Genomic DNA, 23,395 nt, shown 5'->3' with positions numbered 1-23,395 from the left:
TATCTGAGAGGCTGTATGGACTGAAAATATAGGTGGGTCCCAGTTGGGTGGTTTAGAGAAATTCATAGATCATAAACCCAGATGGAACAATTAAACAGGAACTAAAACAGGCTTGGGTTATATCACAAAGCATAGTAGTAAGAACATTTATGAGGTAGGGGTTATTATTATTCCCTCCTTAGGGGGAATGGTCACCATAGTTTAAAGAAACGAATTGTCTTCCTAAGACACACAGCTAGGAAGTGACAGAGCCAGGATTTGAATCCCATAAGCCCAGAGCTCTCACACAATGCACTATTGCTCATACCATCTGAAACACAAGCACAGATTGAAGGACTAGGTCTCCAGTGCACCCAGGAGACATCCTGTGAACTGGTGGTAAAGACCTCCTGCTGGGCCTCCTGCCAGTCCGACCCAGTGAGGAAGTACTTATGCTTTTAAGCTGTTTGGCTAAACTCAGAGACTTTATAGGAACATAATTCTAACCTGAAAGGAATAGAAAGGCATAAACGTCAGTTTTTGATACACGTTAAAATGCATTCTGGTGGCGCCTGCGGCTCAAGGAGTAAGGTGCTGGCCCCATATACTGGAGGTGGTGGGTTCAAATCTGGCCCCGGCCAAAAACTAAAATAAATAAAGAAATAAAATAAAATAAAATGCATTCAACCACAGTTTATATCTTCTGTCCAGATAGTTCCATTCTTTCCTGGAGTTTGGTATAATTGACACCCACAGGGACAAACTGATTTATCTCACTCCTAGGGTGTCAGGGTCTTCCTGCAGACCAGAAAGGGACACTTTTCAGCATCTTCTGAGAATTCTTGAAATAGTCCCTATGGCAAATAAAAATAAGTGTGTGTCAAAAAAGCTGAAGCAGGCTTGGCACCCCTAGCACAGTGGTTACAGTGCCAGCCACATACACTGAGGGTGGCAGGTTCCAACCTGGCCCCAGCCAGCTAAACAACTGCAGCAAAAAAATAGCTGGGCGTTGCGGCGGATAGTCCCAGCTACTTGGGAGGCTGAGGCAAGAGAATCGCTTAAGCCCAAGGGATTGAGGTTGCTGTGAGCTGTGACGCTATAGCACTCTACTGAGGGCTACATAGTGAGACTTGGTCTCAAAAAAAAAAAAAGATTGCCGAAGCAAAATATGCCAATAAAGAAGTTAGTTGCTCCTTGGCTCCAGAAACCTTTGCTCCTTTCCTACTTGAACAATCTGGTCTGTTGCTCCCTGAGTGAAGAGAGATCATCTCATACATGAGGGACCTGAAAGGGAGGAAAGGTAGGCTATGTGCTTGTGAGGACATCCTTCAATGACCGCCACCCTACACAGTGTCTGTCCCAGGCTCTTCTACAGCCAGCAGCCCAGGATACAGGGGCCTTTATGCAGCTGAGCACACGCTGGCCTCGTGGCTGTTTGCATTGTGGTGACCTCTCTGGGTGGATAGAAAGAAGCAGCGGAGAGGAAATCAGGTGGGGAGTGGAGAGGGCCTAGGAGCAGTGCCCACTGAGCTGTGGGATTGCTCCCCTTTCAGGCCTGAGGTCACAGATGGCCTTCAAAACCACTCTGTCCTCAGATGTCTTGCCAACCTCCTTGGTCTCCTTGCCAAGTAGAAGCAGGTCAGCAGCAGGTTCCAGGGAGGGCTGGGCACCTGGGATACTGGCACTGCTAAGGAAATGCAGTGCTGGCCATGGGTGCTGGGCAGAGGTTACCTAACCCTCACTAACCTGGCCTCTTAGGCACAAGCAAGCTTGTTGTGCACTGCCAGGAAGGTGCTAGCAGTGATGATGGACCTGCTAGGGTCTGTCCTACTCTTTGCATGCACCATTTATTGAGCAATAATTTGAATTCGCATTCAGCCAAGAATAGTGTTTGAGGTCCTACTTTGCACAGTGCTGCTGGCTAGAAATGCAGAGACAAAAACATCTCTACTGTGACCTGTGTACAGAGGGAGGCCAAGTGTCTGCTACCCCTCAGATTCACATGTTGAAGCCCTAATCCTCTTTTTTTATTTTTATTCTTTTTTGTGGTTTTTGGCTGGGGCTGGGTTTGAACCTGCCACCTCCAGCATATGGGTCCGGCGCCCTACTCCTTGAGCCACAGGCACTGCCTGAAGCCCTAATCCTCAATATGCTGAGCTTAGGAGGTGGGGGCTTAGGAAGGCAGTTAGGTTTAGATGAGGTTATGAAGGTGGAGACACTCCAGTGGGGTTAGTGCCCTACGCAAAGTGTTAACACACCAAAGGCCATGCACCTTAGTCTGTGCTGCTGTAAGAGAACACCTGGGCCTGGGTTATTTATAAAGAGAAGAGGTGTATGTGGTTCCTGGCTCTACAGGCTTTGCAGGAAACCTGGCAGCAGCACCTGCTTCTGGTAAGGGTTTTGTGGAGCTTCTACTCATGGCAGGAGGTGAAGGGGGAACCAGAGAGTGCTGGCTAAGGATGTGTGGACTGAAATTAAGGCTGTTGAAGCTAATGTGATAAAAGTTTATTGGAAGCTAGATGGGAGGATTGGCCTGGGGAAGACATAGCAACAAAGAAAGGCATGTTCCCAGGCCTGTCACAAGTTGGAAGTTTTTTTTTTTTTGGCTCAGAATTTTTTAATTCTTTTTTTTTTTTTTTTTTGGAGACATTACATCCTTTGTATTAACCGGGATGGAAGTGGAAGACATTATTCTTAATTAAGCATCACAAGAATGGAGAAGCATGAATCCTATGTACTCAATTTTGATAATGAGGACAATTAATGACAATTAAGCTCATGGGGGGCGGAAGGAAAAGCAGAGAGAGAGAATGAGGGAGAGGGGTGGGGCCTTGGTGCATGCCACACCTTCTGGGGGCAAGACATGATTGTAAGAGGAACTCTACCTAACAAATGCAACCAGTGTAACCTGGTTTAGTATACCCTCAATGAATCTCCAACAATAAAAAAAAAAAAGTTGGAAGTTTTTAATAAGAAATTTGTCCTTTTACTTCAGAGGATATAGTGCTGAAGGTACAATCATTGGCAAAAGATGACAACATGCAGGCTAAGATGTTCCACTTCATGATTCAGAAACAAACCAGTGTTCTTTTCCAGGTTGGTAGGTTACGTGTTAATCAGTAAGTATGTCAATGTTTTGAGGAACTCACCATGAGATTTCATGGACTCATGAAAGATTCTTAGCTCAGGGACAGGATGTTACAACAAGTCCCAGGAGACTCTTTGGGAATCCTGCTGAATGTGGCCTACATAGTATAGATGGGTGTCAAGACCTGTGCTCTTGGGGGAGCAGTTGCAACTTAAACTAAGTAACATGTAAAACTCCAGCTCTTCAGTCACATCTGCTGTATCTTCAAGTGCTCAGTAGCCCCAATGGCTACTAGGCAGAGCAGCACACATCTGAAACCCCTGTAAGTTCCGTTTTACCACCAAGGTGCTTACACGAAAGGAAGGTGTAAGCCCCCAGGTGGGCTATGAGGTAGAGGGGCCTAAACCAGCTGGGCTGGGGCTAGGAGTGGGGAAGCCAGTGGAGTAGGGACACATTCTCCGAGGAGCTGCACCTCAACCTAGTATCAGTTTGAGACTCTTAGCTCTGTCTCAGCGAGACAGCCGAGATCCCGGCCTCCCCTTGAATGTGGGTGCACCCGTGTCCACAGCTCTGTCCTTCTCTGTCCACATCCCTTCCTCTCAGTGTTTTCTCACCTACCCCATGGCTTCATTTACCATGCTTTTCACAAGTTCTCCGCCGAGTCTGCATTTGTGCAGTCCAGCGAGGTGCAGACTGCATCAGAGCCCCCGGCAGAGATGTTAAAACAAGTTGGAAGGTTTTAATAAGAAATTAAACATCCCCCAGGGGGCTCTGCGTTTTACCCCTCCCCACCACCCCACCCCCACTGTTTGGAGTGGTAGATATGGGTGGAGCCAGAGACTGTGTGTTTCTAACAAGTTCCCAGGCAACGCTGATGCTTCTGGTCCAGGACCACACTGAGAACCACTGGTGTGCTCTCAAGAATCACATTCACCAATTCCTTCATTCAGCAAATATTTACTTAGTGCATGTGCCGGGTACTGGTCCAGGGCTGGGATGTAGCTAGAACCATCCAGGCAAAGTCCCAGTCCTGGGCAACTGACATTCTAGGGAGGAGAGAGAGGCAGTAAACAAATCTTCCAGATTGGGTGGTGATGAATGTTAGGAAGAAGAAGGCAAGGTTGGGAGAGGGCTATTTTATAGGGTTGTGAGCATAGGCCTACTGACAAGGTGACATTTGACAGAGACTTGCGGGATGGGTGGTAGGCAGAAGGAGATCCTGGCCTTTCTGATTCCCTGTTGTTCCACCCTCAACTTTTTAATTTGAAAGATGAGACTCGTGTTAAAAATCAAAGTCATCCATATACTCAATAGAATTTAAAAGACAAATTAGAGTGTGTGTGCATATAGTTCATCAAAGAGAAACCAGATGCCAAAGGTTATAGGTTTGAGCTCAGCCAGCAGAGCCCCTCAGTGACTGCTACACCCCTGTCCCTGGGGCAAAGAGTGGGAACAGACACCAGGTGCACCCAAGGCCACAAGGTGACTGTGCAAGTATGCAGTGGACAGAGTATGGCCTGGAGTCTGGGGTCTGGGATGTCCACACATTAACACCTTCTGATGAGGGATAGAACTGCCATGGGGAGTGACAGGTAAGGGCAGACCAAGGTCTCCAGTTGTCTTCTTGTCTTGGGCTCTGCAGACATCAAAGTGGGCCTGGTGGCTTCATCCAATTTGCTGGGTGCTCCTTACCTCTATCCAGCTTTGGGGGCCAGACAGAAGAGTGTCTGCCAGTCACTCAACACTCAGCCACTGCTGGAAAAGCAAGCAAACATTGCAAAGACCGTGAGTGTGTAGTGGTCTCTTCATCAATGAGGATGGCACGTGCATGGGTCTGCTCCATCCCCTGTAGGAGCAGAAGCTCTATGATGGAGTGCCAGCTGTGTGACTCTCAGACCCCAGGGGCTCTTCTCAATACATGATGTCTTTTTCAGGTGCAGCTATCTCAGGCCTTAAATGGAGTTTCAGATAAGGCAAAGGAAGCGAAGGAATTTCTGGTCCAGCTCAAGAACATACTGCAGCAGATCCAGGTAAGTATGGCTCTGGCTATGGGAGATGCACTTAGGGTGGAAAATTTGCAAACGATGCAGTGTTTCAAAAAGAAGCACTTTTGGGTGTATATGTGTGATAAGCAGACTACAGTGCAGTCTTCAATCCTTTGACATGCATTTAACACCCACTATGGGCAAGAAATATTGGGTGGAGACAATTAGAAGTGCAGCACAGAGCAGTGATCTGGTATTCTGCATAGCTGTGTAGTCCTGTGCTGTGTTGCTGTGTCTGCTTATGGCACCCTTGTACCCAGATATGCCCATGTGATCATAAATGCATCACTTACTAAATGAATGCATTTGCTGAGCCCAGCACAGGATGCAGAGATCACTGAGGCACAGTTTCTGGCCTCAGGGAGCCCTGTCTGTAGGGAAAGAGCACACACGTGTGCTTCCATGTGGATAAGCATGTGTGGAGGAGCTGTCCATGCAGATAAGGGACTGATAAAGCATTGACATTGCAGCTGGATAAAGAAAAGGGACCAATCAGCCCTTAAGATCCATCCTTTCTTTTTAAAATTATTTATTTTTTTATTGTTTGGGAGTACACTGATTGCATTTATTAGATAAAGTCCCTTTTATAATTGTGTCCCGCCCCCAAGATTTGTGCCATACACTGTGACCCCTCTACTCTCTCCCTCCTCCCCTCTCTCCACTTGTTCATTCCCCTTCATATTAGAATAGAGTATATTGGATTCTTGCTTCTCCATTCTTGTGATGCTTTACTAAGAAGAATGTCTTCCACCTCCATCCAATTTAATACAAAAGATGTAAAGTCTCTATCTTTTTTAGTGGCTGAATAGTATTCCATGGTATACATATACCACAGCTTGTTAATCCATTCCTGGGTTGGTGGGTATATAGGTAGTTTTCACGTTTTGTTGATTGTAAATTGATCTGTGATAAACAGCCTAGTGCAAATGTCCTTATGATAAAAGGATTTTTTTTCTTCTGAGTAGATGCCTAGTAATGGAATTGCAGGATCAAATGGAAGGTCTTATTTGAGTTCTTTGAGGATTCTCCATCCTTCCTCCCAAAAGGGTAGTATTAGTTTGCAGTCCCACCAGCCGTGTAAAAGTGCTCCCTTCTCTCCACATCCACAACAGCATTTTCAGCTTTGAGACTTTGTTATATGGACCCTTTTCACTGACATTAGGTGATGTACTCAGGGTAGTTTTGATTTGCATTTCTCTGATGATTACGGATGATGAGCATTTTTTCTTTCTTTTTTTTAATTTATTTATATTTATTGTTAAATCATAGCTGTGTACATTAGTGCAATAAAGGGGTACAATGTGCAGGTTTCATATACAATCTGAAATATTCTCATCAAACTGTTCAACTTAGCTACCTTCATGGCATTTTCTGAGTTACTGTATGTAGACATTTGTATTCTGCATTTAGTAAGTTTCGCCTGTACCCATTCTAAGATGCACCGTAGATGTGGCCCAAACATTACCTTCCCTCCACCAAACCTCCCTCCTCCCTTCCCCTTCCTTGGCCCTTTCCCCATAGTCTTTTGCTATAGTTGGATTATAGCCTTCATGTGAAAGTTATAAATTAGCTTCATAGCAGGGCTGAGTACATTGGATACTTTTTCTTCCACTCCTGAAATACTTTGCTCAGAAGAATATGTTCCAGCTCCATCCATGTAAACATGAAAGAGGTAAAGTCTCCATCTTTCTTTAAGGCTGCATAATATTCCGTGGTATACATGTACCACAATTTGCTAGTCCATTCGTGGGTCGATGGACACTTGGCCTTCTTCCATGACTTAGCAATTATAAATTGGGCTACAATAAACATTCTGGTACAGATGTCTTTGTTATATTGTGATTTTTGGTCTTCTGGGTATAAACCTAGTAAAGGAATTATAGGATCGAATGGCAGGTCTATTTTTAGGTCTCTAAGTATTCTCCGAACATCCTTCCAGAAGGAACGTATTAGTGTGCATTCCCGCCAGCAGTGTAGAAGTGTGCCCTTTTCTCCACATCCACGCCAACGTCTCTGGTTTTGGGATTTTATTATGTGGATTACTCTTACTGGGGTTAGGTGATATCTCAAAGAAGTTTTGATTTGCATTTCTCTGATGATTAAGGATGATGAGCTTTTTTTCATGTGTTTGTAGATTGTGCATCTGTCTTCTTTAGAGAAGTTTCTCTTCAAGTCCCTTTCCCAGCCTGAGATGGGATCACGTGTTCTTTTCTTGCTAATACGTTTGAGTTCTCTGTGGATTCTGGTTATTAGACATTTATTGGAGGTATAACCTGCAAATATTTTCTCCCATTCTGAGGGCTGTCTGCTTGTTTTACTTACAATGTTCTTGGTTGTGCAGAAGCTTTTTACTTTGATCAGGTCCCAGTAGTGTATTTTTGATACACTGCTTCAATTGCCTGGGGAGTACTCCTCATAAAATATTCACCCAGGCCTATTCCTTCAACAGTTTTCCGTGCACTTTCTTCAAGTATTTTTATAGTTTCATGTCTTAAGTTTAAATCTTTTATCCAGTGAGAGTCTATCTTAGTTAATGGTGAAAGGTGTGGGTCCAGTTTCAATCTTCTACAGGTTGCCAGCCAGTTTACCCAGTACCATTTGTTAAATAGGGAATCTTTTCCCCAGTGAATGTTTTTAATTGGCTTGTCAAAGATCAAATAATGGTAAGTAGCTGGATTCATCTCTTGGTTCTCTGTTCTGTTCCAGACATCTACTTCTCTGCTTTTGTGCCAGTACCATGCTGTTTAATCACTATCCATTTATAGTATAGTCTCAGGTCTGGTAGCATGATTCCTCCTGCTTTGTTTTTATTGCTGAGTAATGTTTTGGCTATTCGAGGTTTTTTCTGATTCCATATAAAGCGAAGTATTATTTTTTCAAGATCTTTCAAATATGACAGTGGAGCTTTGATAGGAATTGCATTAAAATTATATATTGCTTTGGGTAGTATGGACATTTGAACAATGTTGATTCTTCCCAGCCATGAGCATGGTCTATTTTTCCATCTGTTAATTTCTTCAGGTATTTCTTTTCTGAAAGTTTCATAGTTCTCTTTGTAGAGATCTTTCACTTCCTTTGTTAGGTTTACTCCCAAATATTTCATCTTCTTTGGCACTACTGTGAAAGCAATAAAGTCCTTGACTGTTTTTTCAACTTGGTTATTGTTGGTATATATAAAGGCTACAGATTTACGGGTGTTGACTTTGTAGCCTGACACATTGCTGTATTCCCTGATCACTTCTAAAAGTTTTGTAGTAGAATCCCTAGTATTTTCCAGATATACGATCATATCGTCTGCGAAGAGTGAAAGTTTGATCTCTTCTGACCCCATGTGGATACCCTTGATCGCCTTTTCTTCCCTAATTGCAATGGCTAAAACTTCCATTACAATGTTAAAGAGCAATGGAGACAATGGGCAACCTTGCCTGGTTCCTGATCTAAGTGGAAATGATTTCAATTTAACTCCATTCAATATGATTTTGGCTGTGGGTTTGCTGTAGATTGACTCTATTAGTTTAAGAAATGTCCCTGCTATACCAATTTTCTTAAATGTTCTGATCATGAAGGGATGCTGGTATTATCAAAAGATTTTTCTGAATCGATTGAGAGAATCATATGGTCCTTATTTTTTAGTTTATGTGTTGAATTACATTTATAGATTTACATATATTGAACCAGCCTTGAGACCCTGGGATAAATCCCACTTGGTCATGGTGTATAATTTTTTTGATGTGTTGTTGGATTCTGTTTGTTTGGATCTTATTGAGCATTTTAGCATCAATATTTATTAGTGATATTGGTCTATAATTTTCTTTTCTTATTGGGTCTTTCCCTGGTTTGGGATCAAGGTGATGTTTGCTTCGTAGAATGTGTTGGGTAATATTCCTTCTTTTTCTATATTTTGGAAGAGGTTTAGTAGTATAGGCACTAGTTCTTCTTTAAAGGTTTGGTAGAATTCTGACGTAAAGCCATCTGGTCCTGGGCTTTTCTTTTTAGGGAGATTCTGTATAGTTGATGCTATTTCAGAACTTGATATAGGCCTGTTCAACATTTCCACTTCGTTCTGGCTAAGTCTCCGTAGGTGGCGTACTTCCAGGTATTGGTTGATTTCTTTCAGATTTTCATATTTCTGAGAGTAGAGTTTCTTGTGGTATTTGTTAAGGATTTTATGAATTTCTGAGGGGTCTATTGTTATTTCATCTTTACCATTTCTGATTGATGAAATTATAGATTTTATTCTTTTTTTCCTGGTTAGTTTGGCCAAAGGTTTATCTATTTTATTGATCTTTTTGAAAAAGCAACTTTTAGATTTATTGATCTGTTGTATAATTCTTTTGTTTTCATTTAGTTCTGCTCTGATTTTGGTTACTTCTTTTCTTGTGCTGGGTTTGGGGTTGGAGTGTTCTTCCTTCTGCAGTTGCTTGAGATGTCCCATTAAGTTATTAATTTCCTCTCTTTCTGTTTTCTTGAGGAAGGCTTGCAGTGCTATAAATTTCCCTCTTAGGACTGCCTTTGCAGTATCCCAGAGGTTCTGGTAATTCGTGTCTTGATTGTTGTTTTGTTCCAAAAATTTGGTGATTTCCTTCTTAATCTCATCTATAACCCATCTATCCTTCAGCATAAGGTTGTTTAGCTTCCATGTTTTTGTATAGGTATGCAGGTTCCTGTTGTTATTGAGTTCAACTTTTATTCCATGATGGTCTGAGAAGATGCAAGGAATAATTTCTATTTTTTTAAATTTGCTGAGGTTAGATTTGTGGCCTAGGATGTGGTCGATTTTGGAGTATGTTCCATGGGCTGATGAGAAGATATGTATTCAATTTTGTTGGGATGAAATGTTCTGTAGATGTCTGTTAAGTCCAGATGTTGAATGGTTGAGTTTAAATCTAAGATTTCTTTGCTTAGCTTCTTTTTGGAGGATCTATCCAGCACTGCTAAAGGGGTGTTAAAATCTCCAACTACTATGGAAGTGGAGAAAATCAAGTTACTCATGTCTGTTAGAATTTCTCTTATAAATTGAGGTGCATTGTGGTTTGGTGCATAAATATTAATAATAGAGAACTCATCATATTGAGTATTACCTTTAACAAATATGAAGTGTCCATCCTTATCCTTGATTATTTTGGTTGGTTTAAAGCCGATTGCATCTGCAAACAAGATTGCAACACCTGCTTTTTTCTGCTTTCCATTTGCCTGGAATATAGATGACCATCCTTCACCTTGAGTCTATATTTGTCTTTTAATGTAAGATGCAATTCTTGTATGCAGCAGATATCAGGCTTGAGTTTCTGTATCCAGTCAGCCAACCTGTGCCTCTTTAGAGGACAGTTTAAACCATTCACATTAATTGAGAATATTGATAAGCCTTTCGAGAGTCTGGTGGACACTTTTTATCCTTATGCTACTGTGGAAGTTGGAATTTGATCAAAATTTTCTGGGTGAGTTTACTTTTGTGCTGGAAGATTACACTGGTCTTTATGGAGGATAGGTCTGAGAATATCCTGGAGAGCTGGTTTAGTTATGGCAAATTTCTTCAACATGTGACTGTCATTGAAGTATTTAATTTCTCCGTCATAAATGAAACTCAGTTTAGCTGGGTATAGGATCCTGGGTTGAAAGTTATTTTGTTTTAGGAGATTAAAAGTAGATGACCATCCTCTTCTAGCTTGAAAGGTTTCAGCAGAGAGATCTGCAGTTATTCTAATATTCGTCCCCTTGTAGGTAATGGTTTTCTTTCGTCTGGCAACTTTCAGAATTTTCTCCTTTATATTAACTTTAGTGAAATTGATTACGATGTGTCTGGGGGATGTCTTATTTGGGTTGAGTCGTGCTGGAGTTTTGAAACTGTCTGCTATCTGAATTTCAGAATCTCTTGGCATGTGTGGAAAGTTCTCCTTCATAATCTCATGGAGAAGAGACTCTGTGTCTTGTGAAGCCACTTCGTTGCTTTCAGGGATCCCTATAAGATGAATATTAATTTTCTTCCAATTATCCCAGAGCTCTCTGAGAGAGTGATCTGTTTTTGCCCTCCATTTCTCATCCTCTTTGAGAGTTTGGGAGCGTTCAAAAACTTTGTCTTCAATGTCAGAAATCCTTTCTTCTGCTTGCTCCGTTCTGTTACTGAGGGATTCTACTGTGTTTCTCAGATCTTTGAGGGCTGCAACTTCTTGTCTCAATGTGTCAAAATCTTTGGTCATTTGGTCTTTGAATTATTTGAATTCTTGAGATATCTTTTGGGTTACTGCTTGGAGTTCTAATTCAATCTTATTTGCTATCCAGATTCTCAATTTGATTTCTGATATCTGAGCTATTTGTTTGTGCATGGGATCTTGTGCTGTGTCTGCCCCATTGTTCCTTGGGGGAGTTGATCTACTCTGATTATTCATATTGCTAGATTTTTTTCTGTTGATTTTGCCTCATGATTGTTTTTCACCATTGCCTCTGGTTGTCCTCAGAGTTGGGGAGATGTCTATCCAAGATTAGACCGCAGCAGGATCCCTATATTGTTGCTTGATCTTTGTAGGGAGTGACCCTGTGTAGTTCCTCTGGGGCTGCTGCAGCTAGGGAGTTCTCGTTGTGGAAGCAGCTCCAGCATGTGACATACCCGGCTCCAGCAACAGGGTGGCTGGCTGTGCGCACGGTTCTGGGAGTTCCTGGCTCCCAGTGACTTTGGCACAGAGAGCCCAAGGCTCCAGCAGTCTCTGGCCAGGAGAAGGGCTCTGCACAGAGGCAGGGAGGGCTCCAGAGGGCATGTGGCTACCAGTATCCCTGGCCAGATGAGCGGGCCAGTGTGGAGGCTGGGAGGACACAGGAGGGAGGATGCAGGGTTGAACAGCTCCTGCAGTTCCTGGTCAGGGCATGTGGAGGCCCGGTTGGTGCAGGGTCACAGCACGGATCTTATGGAGGTCCGGGCAGTGCCAAGCCCCAGAAATTTGAAGTTTCTATGAGCTGTGACACCACGGCACTCTACCCAGGACAACAGCCCGTGCCTCCAGTGTGCCAAAACCGTCTCACTCTGCCCCTAAGGGTTAAGGCTGTAAGGCAGCTCAATCTGCACCATTAGGCTGCTCAGTCACTAGGTTACTAGGTCCCACCCAATCCTTGCTCTGGGACTCTGAGGGGGGAGATTGCCGGGGCAGTTCTCTCACACAATGGCTCCCTGCAGCCCAGCTCAGTGGCTCTCTCTGGGGCCGCAGACAATGCCCAAAGTTCTCTGCACTCTTGCTCAAGCTCTTTCCAAGGCAGTTCAACTGAGTGCCAAGTCCAAAAACACCAAAACAGTTCACAGGTAAGGCCTTTCTGGTTTGCAGTCTCACTGCTACTTGTACTTATGGTTGCCGGAGTGATTAGGTCGATTGAACACATGCAACCACTTGCCAGTTTCCCACTGTTTTTGTCCTCCTCTTGGGGTCCAGAAGTCCCTTGCTGACTCCATGTATCCTCAAAAGGCAGATTATAGGCAGATCCTACCAGCCAGAGATGTCTGCAGTCTTATCTCCCCAGAGTAACTGTGCCCAGTTGCAGGGAAGGTGTTACTCGGTGGCCATCTTTAATCTACACCTGCATTTTTTCATATGTCTGTTAGATATTCGTCTGTTTTCTTTAGGGAAGGTTCTATTCATGTCTCTTGCCCAGTGATATATGGGATTGTTTGGTCTTCTTTTGTTGATTAATTGAGTTCTCTATAGATCCTAGTTATCAAGCTTTTGTCCAATTCATAATAAGCAAATATTTTTTCCCATTCTGTAGGTTGTCTGTTAGCTTTGGTTGTTGTTTCCCTAGCTGTACAGATGCTATTCAGTTTAATTAAGTCCAATTTGTGTACTTTTGTTATTGTTGCAATTGCCATGGAAGTCTTCTTCATAAAACCTTTCCCCAGACCCATATCTTCAAGTGTTTTCCCCACACTTTCTTCAAGGATTTTTTGTGTTTCACCCAGGCACAGTGGCTCATTCCTATAATCCTAGCAATCTGGGAGTCTGAGGCCAGTGGATTGCTTGAACTCACGAGTTTAAGACCAGTCTGAGCAGAAGCAAGACCCTGTTGCTATTAAAAATAGAAAGACTGAAGCAAGAGGATTGCTTATGCTCAAGAGCAGGAGGTTGATGTGAGCTATAACACCATGGCACTCTACCCAGGGCAATAGCTTGAGACTGTCTCAAAAAAAAAAAAATGATGTTTAGTGTTTCATTTCTTAGATTTAAATATTTTATCCATCTTGAATCAATTTTTGTAAGTAGTGAGAGGTGTAGGTCTAGGTTCAGTCTTTTACATGCAATTATCCATTTCTTCCAACACCGTTTATTTTCCCTGGTGTATATTCTTGTTTGGTTTATCAAACATCAGGTGGCTGTAAGAGGTTAGTTGCATCTCATGGTTTTCTATTCAGTTCTAAATGTCTATGTCTATATTTTTGTGCCAGTACCATGCTGTTTTGATCATTATAGCCTTGAAGTGTAGCCAAAAGTCTGGTAGGGTATTACCACTGGCTTTGTTTTTATTACTAAATATTGCCTTGGCTATCCAATGTTTCTTCCACACAAAATGAAGAATTATTTTTTCCAAATTGTGAAAGTATGATGATGGTATTTTAATGAAGGATTGCATTGAATCTATAGACTACTTTGGCAAGTATAGACATTTTCACAATGTTGATTCTTCCCAGCCATGAGCATGGTATGTTCTTTCATTTGTTAATATCTTCTGCTATTTCTTCTCTTATGGTTTTGTGATTTTTTTGGTAAATTTCTTGTAATTTTCTTTCTTTCACCTCTTTTGTTATGTATATTCCTAGGTATTTCTTTTCTTTTTTTTTTTTTTTTAAGCTATTGTGAAGGGAATTGTGTCCTTGATTAGCTTCTCCTCTTGGTTGTTATGGGCATATCCAAAGGCTACCTATTTGTTGACATTGATTTTATACCTGGAGACATTACTGTATTTTTTTTTTTTTGATCACTTCCTGGAGTCTCGTGGTTGAGTCTTTGGAGTTCTCTAAGTATAAGATCATATCGCCAGCAAAGAGTGAAAGTTTGACCTTCTCTGTACCCATTTGGATCCCCTTTACTTCCTTCTCTTGCCTGATTGCATTGGCTAGAACTTCCCGCACTATGTTGAATAGTAGTGGCAATTGAAGACAACTTTTTCTGGTCCCAGTTCTAAGTGGAAAAGCTTTCAATTTTATTCCCTTAAGGATAACATTAGCTGTGGATTTGTCATAGATGGATTTGATCAGATTCAGAAATGTGTCACCCTATACCTATATTCTTCAGAGTTCTAATTAGTAAAGGATGCTGAATTTTATCAAACACTTTTTCTGCATCTATTGAGAAGATTATATGGTCTTTGATTTTGCTTCTGTTGATATGGTGAATTACATTTATGGACTGTGCATGTTAAACCAGCCTGGCATCCCTGGTATGAAACCTACTTGATTGTGATCAATGATTTTTTAATGTATAGCTGTAATCTATTGGCTAGGATTTTACTGAGAATTTTTGCATCTAAATTCATTAGTGAAATTGGTCTGAAATTCTCTTTTTTAGTTGGATCGTTACCTGGTTTTGGTATCAGGGAGTATTTTCTTCATAGAATGTGTTGAGGGAGATTCCTTCCTTCTCAATTTTTTTGAATAGTTTCTGCAAAATGGGTATAAGCTCTTCATTGGAGGTTTGATAGAATTCTGGTGTGAAGCCATCTGGACCAGGGCATTTTTTGCTGGGAGATTTTTTTATTGTTTCTTTGATCTCAGTTCTTGAAATGAGTGCTTTCAAGAGGTCTATTTCTTCTTGGCTAAGTCTAGGGAGAGGGTATGATTAGGGGTATTGATCGATTTCCTCCAGAATGTCAAATTTCTGGGCATAGACTTTCCTGTAGTACTCAAGGGATGATCTCTTGTATTCTATGGCATCTGTTGTTATTTCCCCTTTATCATTTCTGATTGAGGCTGAGATTTTACTTTTCTGTTTCTAGTTAATCTGGCCAAAGGTTTATTAGTTTTATGTATTTTTTCAAAAACCCCACTTTTTGTTTTATTAATTTTCTGAATGATTCTTTTGTTTTCAATTTCATTAATCTCTGATTTAATTTTGGTTATTTCTTTTCTTCTGTTGGGTTTGGGACTACATTGTTCTTCTTTTTCCAATTCCATAAGATGGTTCCTGAGTTTGTTGATGTGATTTCTTCCTGTTTTTTTCAACGTAGGAATCTAATGCAATAAATTTTCCTCTTAAGAACGCTTTTACTATATCCCACAGGTTTTTGGTAACTTGTGTGTTCATTGTTGTTATGTTTGAGGAATTTAATGGTTTCCTCTTTTATCTCTTCCTGAACTCAACTATCATTCAGCATAAGGTTGTTTGATTTCCACATCTTTGTGTGCGGATGAACATTTTTGTTAAAGCTGAGTTCCACCTTTATTGCCTTGTGGTCTGAGAAGACACAAAGTATAAGTTCTATTCCTTTTTTTTTTTTTTTGGTTTTTGGCCGGGGCTAGGTTTGAACCCACCACCTCCGGCATATGGGACCGGCGCCCTACTCCTTAAGCCACAGGCGCTGCCCTAAGTTCTATTCTTTTAATTTTGCTGGGGTTTGATATATATCCTAGGATGTGGTTGATTTTGGAGTATGTATATTTGGCTGACCAGAAAATGTCTATTCCTTTTTTTTTTTCTTTTTGTTTTAGAGACAGAATCTTACTCTGTCACCCTTGGTAGAGTGTCATGGCATCACTGCTCACAGCAGCCTCCAGCTCTTGGGCTTAGGCAATTCTCTTGCCTCAGCCTCCCGAGTAGCTGGGACTATAGGTGCCCACCACAACACCCGGCTATTTTTGTTGTTGTTGAAGTTTGGCCAGGGCTGGGTTTGAACCCACCACCCTCGGTATATGGGGCTGGTGCCCTACCCACTGAGCCATAGGCGCCCCCCAGAAAAATGTATATTCCTTAGCTTTGGAATAGTGTTTTCTGTATATGTCTATTAATCCAATTTGTTCTAGGATCACATTTAAGTCCTTGATATCTTTGTTTAGTTTCTGTTTAGAGGATCTGTCCAGTTTTGTCAGAGGGATGTTAAAGTCCGTGACTATTATGGTGTTATGGAGTATTATATTGCTCAGACCCATCAAGGTCTGTTTCATAAATCTGGGAGCATTTAAGTTGGGTGCATAAATATTTAAGATTGAAATGTCTTCTTGTTGTATTGTTCCTTTGACCAGTCTAAAGTGTCCATCTTTGTCTTTCTTAACTTTAGTTTCTTTAAATGCACTTTGTTTTTGTTTTTTTAAATTTTGTCTCATTCATTATATTTCTTATGTTTCTCTCTACCATGAGTTTTCTGATAATCTCCAACGTTTAAACTTTGGATAAAAGTATAATCCTGTATTTTATGTTGGCAATGTTTCCTTTCAGTATGTATTTTCTGATGTCTAGTAAGATTGGCAAATTGGGTAAAAGCCTTCCCACACTCACTACATTTGTAAGGTTTCTCTCCCGTATGGATTTTCTTATGTTGAGTAAGATTTGAACGTTCAGTAAAGGTCTTGCCACACTCATTACATTTGTAAGGTTTCTCTCCAGTATGAGTCCTCTGATAACCCCATAGGTGTGAACGTTTGATAAAAGCCTTATCATGTTTATTACATTTGTAACGTTTTTCTCCTGTATGAATTCTCTCATGTTCCATGAGGCTTGAACTTTGGATGAAAGTCTTGCCACACACATTACATTTGTGCGGTTTCTCTCTAGGATGAATATTCTGATGTCTAGTGAGGTGTGAGCACTGCTTAAAAGCTTTGCCACATTCATTACATATATAAGGTTTCTCTCCAGTATGGATTCTTTGGTGCTGAGTAAGGCTTGAACGCTCAGCAAAGGCCTTCCCACATTCACTACATTTGTAAGGTTTCTCTCCAGTGTGAATTCTCTCATGACCCCAAAGGTGTGAAAGCTGGATAAATGCTTTACCACATTCATTACATTTGTAAGGCTTTTCCCCAGTATGCATTTTCTGATGACTTGCAAGGTTTGAATTTTGACCACAAACCTTGCCACATACATTACATTTATAAGGTTTCTCTCCTGTATGGACTCTCTGATGTCTTGTGAGGTTTGAACACTGGTTAAAGGCTTTGCCACACTCATTACATTTGTAGGGTCTTTGTCCTGAATGAATTCTCTGATGATTGGTGAGATTTGAACTTTTGCTAAAAGTCTTTCCACAGTCATCGCATCTGTATGCTTTTTCTCTGTGTGCTCTACTGTACTGTGTAGGTAACAAAGGGTATTTAAAAAACTTTCTATATTGGCTACAAATGTTTTTGACACTAGAAGGAATTATTTGAAGTGATGAAACTAAGGAACAATTGTCAACAGACTTCTCCACTTGACTACATTCATAAGTTTTCTCCTCAGTCTGAAATCTCTGCAGTTCAGCCAGATGTATCTTTAAGCTTAATCCAATCCTATTTTCAAAACACTTCATATACCTGTTTCCAGTATGGCTTATGTTATTTTTCAGTTTGAACAAATTCCTTATGAGTGGCTTACCATGGATGAAATGCCGGTATGCACTATCACATACAGAAACATTCTTTAAAGAAAAATTAATTGAAGATTTATTATGTTGATGGTCTTTTCTATGAGTGAGATTTCTTCTGTAAGTCAAAGGCATTCCTTGGTAATTTCTTGTATCATATCCCCATTGACTGTCAAACTTATGCATATTTTCCCAGAATTCCATGAGGTCAAAATCCTTGATGTCATGGCTTTTATTTCTTTCCACTATAACCATATTGTATAATTCCTCTTTATTAATTTCTTCCTTTGGTGATAATCCCTTGCCTGTAAATGCATCAGAAATATCCTATACCCATGTGAGCTCTTATCTGTGTTCGCAGTCCTACCCATCTCGATGTTTTCCCCATTTCATGTCACTCTCTGCAGTTGGGGCATCTTTCCCAGGGAGAGCAGGTTCCTATAATTCTCCAACATCACATCCCTGTACAAGGCCTTCTGAGCAGGGTCCAGGCACTCCCACTCCTCTTGGGAGAATTCTATGGCCACATCCTTAAATGTAAACAGTCCCTGGCAAAGTGCCATTCCCTCCTCTTCTTTCTTTGCTCTTCCTCTGGATTTCTTTCTCAGGTAAGATTAGTCCGAGCGCGCCTGTTGCCCCTCAGCATCTGCTTCTAAATCCACTTTGTATCTGAAAATTGCAACTCCACCTTTCTTCTGACTTCCATCTGCTTGAAATTCTGTTTTCCATCCCTTATGCCTGAGTCTTGATTTGTTCTTCAAGGCAAGCTGTGTCTCCTGGAGCCAGAATATAGATGGCTTTTGCATTTTTATCAAATCAGCCAGCCTGTGCCTCTTCAGTGGTGAATTCAATCCACTGACATTTATTGAGAGAATTGATTAGTATGGTGGAGTTCTATTCATCTTATTTTGTGACGTCCATTGTGTAGTTTTATCCTTTGCACCATTGTGGAAGCAGTTTTGACCTTTAGCTTCTGGGTGTTTACTTTGCTGGTGGTCCATTGTGATGGTCAGTGTTGAGAATAGGTCTAAGTAGTTCCTATGGAGCTGGTCTTGCTGTGGCGAATTTCCTCGGTGCTTGTATACCTGTAAAAATTTGATTTCTCCAATTTTGAAGCTTAGTTCAGCAGGATACAAAATACTGGGCTGAAAATTGTTTTGTTTGAGAATGTTGAGTGTAGCTGGCTGTGATCTTCTGGCTTGGAAGTTTTCAGTTGAAAAGTCTGCTGTCATCTTAACGGCTCTGCCTCTGTAGGTCAGTTGGTGCTTACTCCTGGCTGCTTGCAGAATTTTCTCTTTCATCTTGACTTTGGACAAGTTAATTACAGTGTGTCTTGGAGAGGCTCTGTTTGAGTTGAGATGACTTGGGGTTTGACATCCATCTGAAAGGAGTGTTTCAGGGTCTTACTTAATATAACTTGGGAAGTTTTTCATTTACAATAGTCTCTATTAGGGCTTGCCGTCCTTTGGGACAATCTTTTACCCTTCAGGAATCCCTATTATTCATATATTTGAATACTTCTTGTAGTCTCATGTTCTCTAAGTGCTTGTTCTGCTTTCTACCTCTTCTTTTCTGCCTCTTTAACTACCTGGGTTGAAAACTTTATACTCTAGCTCCGAAGTCCTTTCTTCTCCATGGTCTAACTTATTTTTGATATTTTTCTACTGCGTGTTTACATTCCATGATTGTCTCCTTCATTTCCTTAAGCTCTGCCTCATGCTTTCTATATTCTACATATCTTTCATCTGACTTTTGGTTCTCTCTTTCCATTTTCTCATCCATTCCTTTTATTGTCTTTATCATCCATATTTTAAATTTCCTTTATGTCAAGTCCATTAATTCTTTATAGGTGGAGTCTTCTGCAGTAGCTGCCTCATGGTCCCTTTGGGGAGTTCCTCTGTTTTGGTTTTTCATGATGCTTGAATTTTTCTGTTGATTCCTCCTCATGTGTTCTTTTTTCTTGCTCACCTCCTTGTCTTCCCTTGTCCTGCTCACTGTCTCTTTAGTTTCAAACAGAAGTCCTTGCTCTTGATGGCAGTATGTTGCAAGGTGTTGCTAGAACACCAGGTGATGCTATGGGTTTTTTTTAGGAGACAGAGAGCAGAGAGCACAGCCAGCAACCTCTATGGTCCATATTCCAAAATTAGTTGTCTTTGGTGATCACCTGATTGTTTCCTCAGAATTCAGACCCTGTCAGGTTGGTATAGTAAAGCTCAGAAAAATCCTTCAGGGGCAGGGCTCACAGTGCCCTCTTACTCTCGTTCCTCTGGGAGTGTGGGAGTCCCTCAGCCTGTCCCATGAGGGGAGTTCTGATCCTAGAAGGTGGAATTAAGACAGCTGTGCTTTAGGCCCCTGCTAAGACCTTCTCATGTCCTCTCCACAATGGCAGCCTCCTGCCCTCTGAGACCTTCTTAGTATGGCTGTCTTGCCAGCCACCAAACCTATGGGAAATCCACTCCAACTGGCATTGAAATCAGGTTGCTGTATACTGTTTGAGTCCGCCCACCCTTCCAAGTTTTCCACTAAATTTGCAACTTCCCCCAACAACTGAAAACTTCAGAAAGGCCTCCTCCCATCCTGGAGCTCTGTGGGGGTCCAGGTGTTACAGAAATTTTGGAAAGTAGGGAAAAATAGAACTGAGAAACTAATCCCAGCTGGTTGCAATCACTTGCCTAATTCGTCAGATTTCCCCCACTCTGGATCATACACTGTACTCTGATCATCACCTCCTCACTGTTCTCCCTGAGCTATGACTCTGGGTAAGGTCCCTGTGCCAGGTGTGTCTGGGTTCTCTATTTTTCCCCAGTGGTTGGAGGAGAGCTCAGCTGAACTATTCTTCTAGTTCAATGTCTTGCTCCATCCCCACCGCCACCAAGCTATTTTTAGAGACAGTGTCTCACTCAGGCTGAGGCTGGTCTCAAACTCAAGATCCATCCTTTCTAACAAGTTAGAGTGCCATATGGCATTTTATTTTGTTTATTTACTTTTTGTTGTTGAGACAGAGACTTAAGCTATCACCCTGGGTAGAGTGCCATGGCATCACAGCTCACAGTAACCTCCAACTTCTGGGCTCAAGCAATTCTCCTGCCTGCACCTCCCAAATAGCTAGGACTACAGGTGCCCACCACAACACCTGGCTATTTTTTTTTTTTTTGGTTGTAGCCATCATTGCTGTTTGGTGGGCCTGGGCTGGATTCGAACCCACCAGCTCAGGTGTATGTTGCTGGTACCTTAGCTGCTTGAGCCACGGGCACCGAGCCCCACATAGCATTTTAAATCATGATGTTTCCAATGTTTCTAGTGTTTTACAGGCAACAGAAGTATTATTTTGTTAGGGCTGCATGACAAAATACCAGAGATTGATGGCTTAAACAACAGACATTTATTTTCTCATAGTTCCAGAAGCTGGAAGTCTGAGAGCAAAGTCTGGCAGGGCTGTCTCTCCCTGAGGCCACTCTCTCCAGCTTGCAGATGGTTCTCTCTCTGTGTCATCATTTGACCATCTTGTGTCTTGATCTCCTCTTCTCACAAGGACATGGGTCACATTGGCTTGGGCACCCACATGTGACGTCATTTTAACTTAGTTACCTAGTTAGAGGCCCTCTCTCCAAAAGCAGTCACATTCAGAGGTCCTGCTAGGAGGCAGTCAGGATGTCAATATATGAAGTTTAGGAGACACAATTTGGCCTGTAACTTGACGTATCTCTAGATCCAGCCGATCTTAAAGACCCACAAGGATTCTTTTATAGATTGGGAGAGAGGGTCCCTATGGTGGCAGCACCATTTTTTGTCTTACTTTTTTTTTTTTTTTTTTTGGATTATAAAAAGCACAAGTTTGTGTTACAGAAATTTTGGAAAGTAGGGAAAAATAGAACTGAGAAAAAGTTCATCAGTATCTGATACCCAGAGGTGAACACTCCCACGTTCTGACATGTGCCATCCCGTTCCTTAGACACACACATACACACACCATGTACACACCTATACAGACATGTGCACACACACCTTTCATAGGATCATGCTATGCATAACTCACATTCTACCCTTTTTTCTTCTCAGCTCTGTGAACCAGATTTGAGTGACTCAGACCCTCCTGCTGCTTACAAGTCTGAGATCCATAGTATGTCTCCTAATTCATATTTATATTGCTTCCAACTTAACAATGTCATAGGTAACCCCGAGGCCAGCTTCTCTGAAGTACACTCCTATCTATAGCACTCCCCAGATTTCAACACCTTCCTTCTAAAGCTCTCTGCTTCCCTCACCACCCAGGAAAATGGACTGGACTACGAAGCCTGCCTGGTCGCTCAGTCCGATGCCCTGGTTGATGCTTTAACTTGGCAGAAAGCCAAGCTGCTCACCAAGGTCACAAAGGAGAGGGAACATAAACTGAAGGTGGGTACCTGGGGACTGGTGTACTTACTGTCTGTCATGTCCTCCTCACTCAGCAGGCACTGGGTGCCAATGAGTGAATGAATGAATGAACGAATGAGTCAAGGAAAGCTGCACTGTCAGCTTGGTGTGGCTTGGCAGAGGCCATTAAATGCCTGTGCCCTGTCTCCAAAGTGGATTCAGAGGCTCTGTGTCTTGCTGGCTTCAAGTCAGAAGCCCACCTTGGACCTCTCTTGTTCTCATCTTGTGTGTCAGAAGTGACCAATGACGGTAACTTTGAACAAGCCTCTGGCTGTGTCCCCTTCTTTAAGTTCTTCCTGGCATCTCCTGCACACATTAGTAGGCTATAGAAATAGGCAGCCAGTTTCCATGAAAGGAGGCACCGTTCTCCCCGTAGGTCACATAGAGCTCTTGGTGCAGTACGGGCTGTGACTGTCTGATTTTATGAAGGGCTGCCCTTGTCTGAGGGGCTCCATCTGTGCCAGAGACAGTTTCTAACCAAATCAGAAACTGTTGCTTCCAAGGAAGGCAGGGATGAGTGTTAGAGGTGATCCATGGTTTCTCAAGGCAGTGGCTGAGTTCACTGAGTTAGCCGTTTACTGCAGTACCAGTTGCCAGTGGTAAGGAGTTTCAGATTATGCTCTTTCTGTGCGTTAGTGTCCAGACTTTGGTATGTGTGCCATGTTGGACATTGGGGCCCCATTTGTAGGGAAGTGAGTCCATTTATTCCCCAGTGAGAAGCCCAGGCAGCTCAGGAGCAGAGCCAAGAGAGGAGTGGGTGTGAGTGGCCAGGCCAGTGTTGCCTCTTGCAGGCCCATTTGTTTGGCTCTTGTCATGGCCTCGCTGCTCTACCCTCCATGAAACATTTGCTTAAAGAGTGTCCCCACTGCAGACGGTCTGGGACCAGATCAACCACTGCACGCTGAAGCTGCGCCAGGCCACCGGGCTGATGGAGTACTGCCTGGAGGGGATCAAGGAGGACGACCCAGCTGGCTTCCTGCTGGTGAGCCTGCCCCTGGTGGCCGGGCTTCCTCCCACTCCACTGCCACTCCCCAAACGAGCCCAAGTTTTAGGCAAGATCCTTCCATGGCATGTTGTTAAGGGGAGTCTCCTTTGCTCAGCAATGCCCGCAGACCTAGGGCTCTGTCCTGTGCTTTGACTTGCACAAGCTGTGACCCTAACTTTGCATCCTCCATTAACCAAGTAGATGAAGTGGCATAATCTCCAGCCCCAAAATGCCATCCTGCAATATTTTTCCCACACGTGGAAAAGGACCATCTTTCCCAAACAAGCCAGAGAAATTGCTCAAGGAGAAGCTGGTTAGCACAATGCACACAGTCCATGTGCAGAGTCCTGCAGG

General features: G+C 42.3%; 2 protein-coding genes across 2 annotated transcripts in view; one reads left to right on the top strand and one right to left on the bottom strand.

The window, feature by feature from the left end:
- LOC128596346 (tripartite motif-containing protein 67-like) overlaps positions 1-23,395 on the top strand; it is a 104,405-nt gene that overhangs the window by 61,430 nt on the left and 19,580 nt on the right. Inside the window, 4 exon segments of the mRNA XM_053606023.1 lie at positions 4,710-4,852; positions 5,002-5,097; positions 21,916-22,038; positions 22,928-23,038. Of these exon segments, the coding sequence (XP_053461998.1) occupies positions 4,710-4,852; positions 5,002-5,097; positions 21,916-22,038; positions 22,928-23,038 (473 nt within the window).
- On the bottom strand, positions 17,699-18,290 carry LOC128595770 (zinc finger protein 677-like). Its single transcript, XM_053604722.1, has one exon. The coding sequence runs from the start codon at positions 18,204-18,206 to the stop codon at positions 18,033-18,035; it is 174 nt and encodes a 57-aa protein (XP_053460697.1). The 5' UTR covers positions 18,207-18,290; the 3' UTR covers positions 17,699-18,032.

The sequence above is a fragment of the Nycticebus coucang genome, chromosome 10 (assembly GCF_027406575.1).
Source record: "Nycticebus coucang isolate mNycCou1 chromosome 10, mNycCou1.pri, whole genome shotgun sequence".
NCBI classification, from domain to species: Eukaryota; Metazoa; Chordata; class Mammalia; order Primates; family Lorisidae; genus Nycticebus; species Nycticebus coucang.
This window is presented reverse-complemented; position numbering and strand designations above follow the sequence as displayed.

Excerpts from the sequence above, each read along its gene's own strand:
- LOC128595770 (XM_053604722.1), bottom strand. The coding sequence starts at position 18,206 with ATGGCACTTTGCCAGGGACTGTTTACATTTAAGGATGTGGCCATAGAA.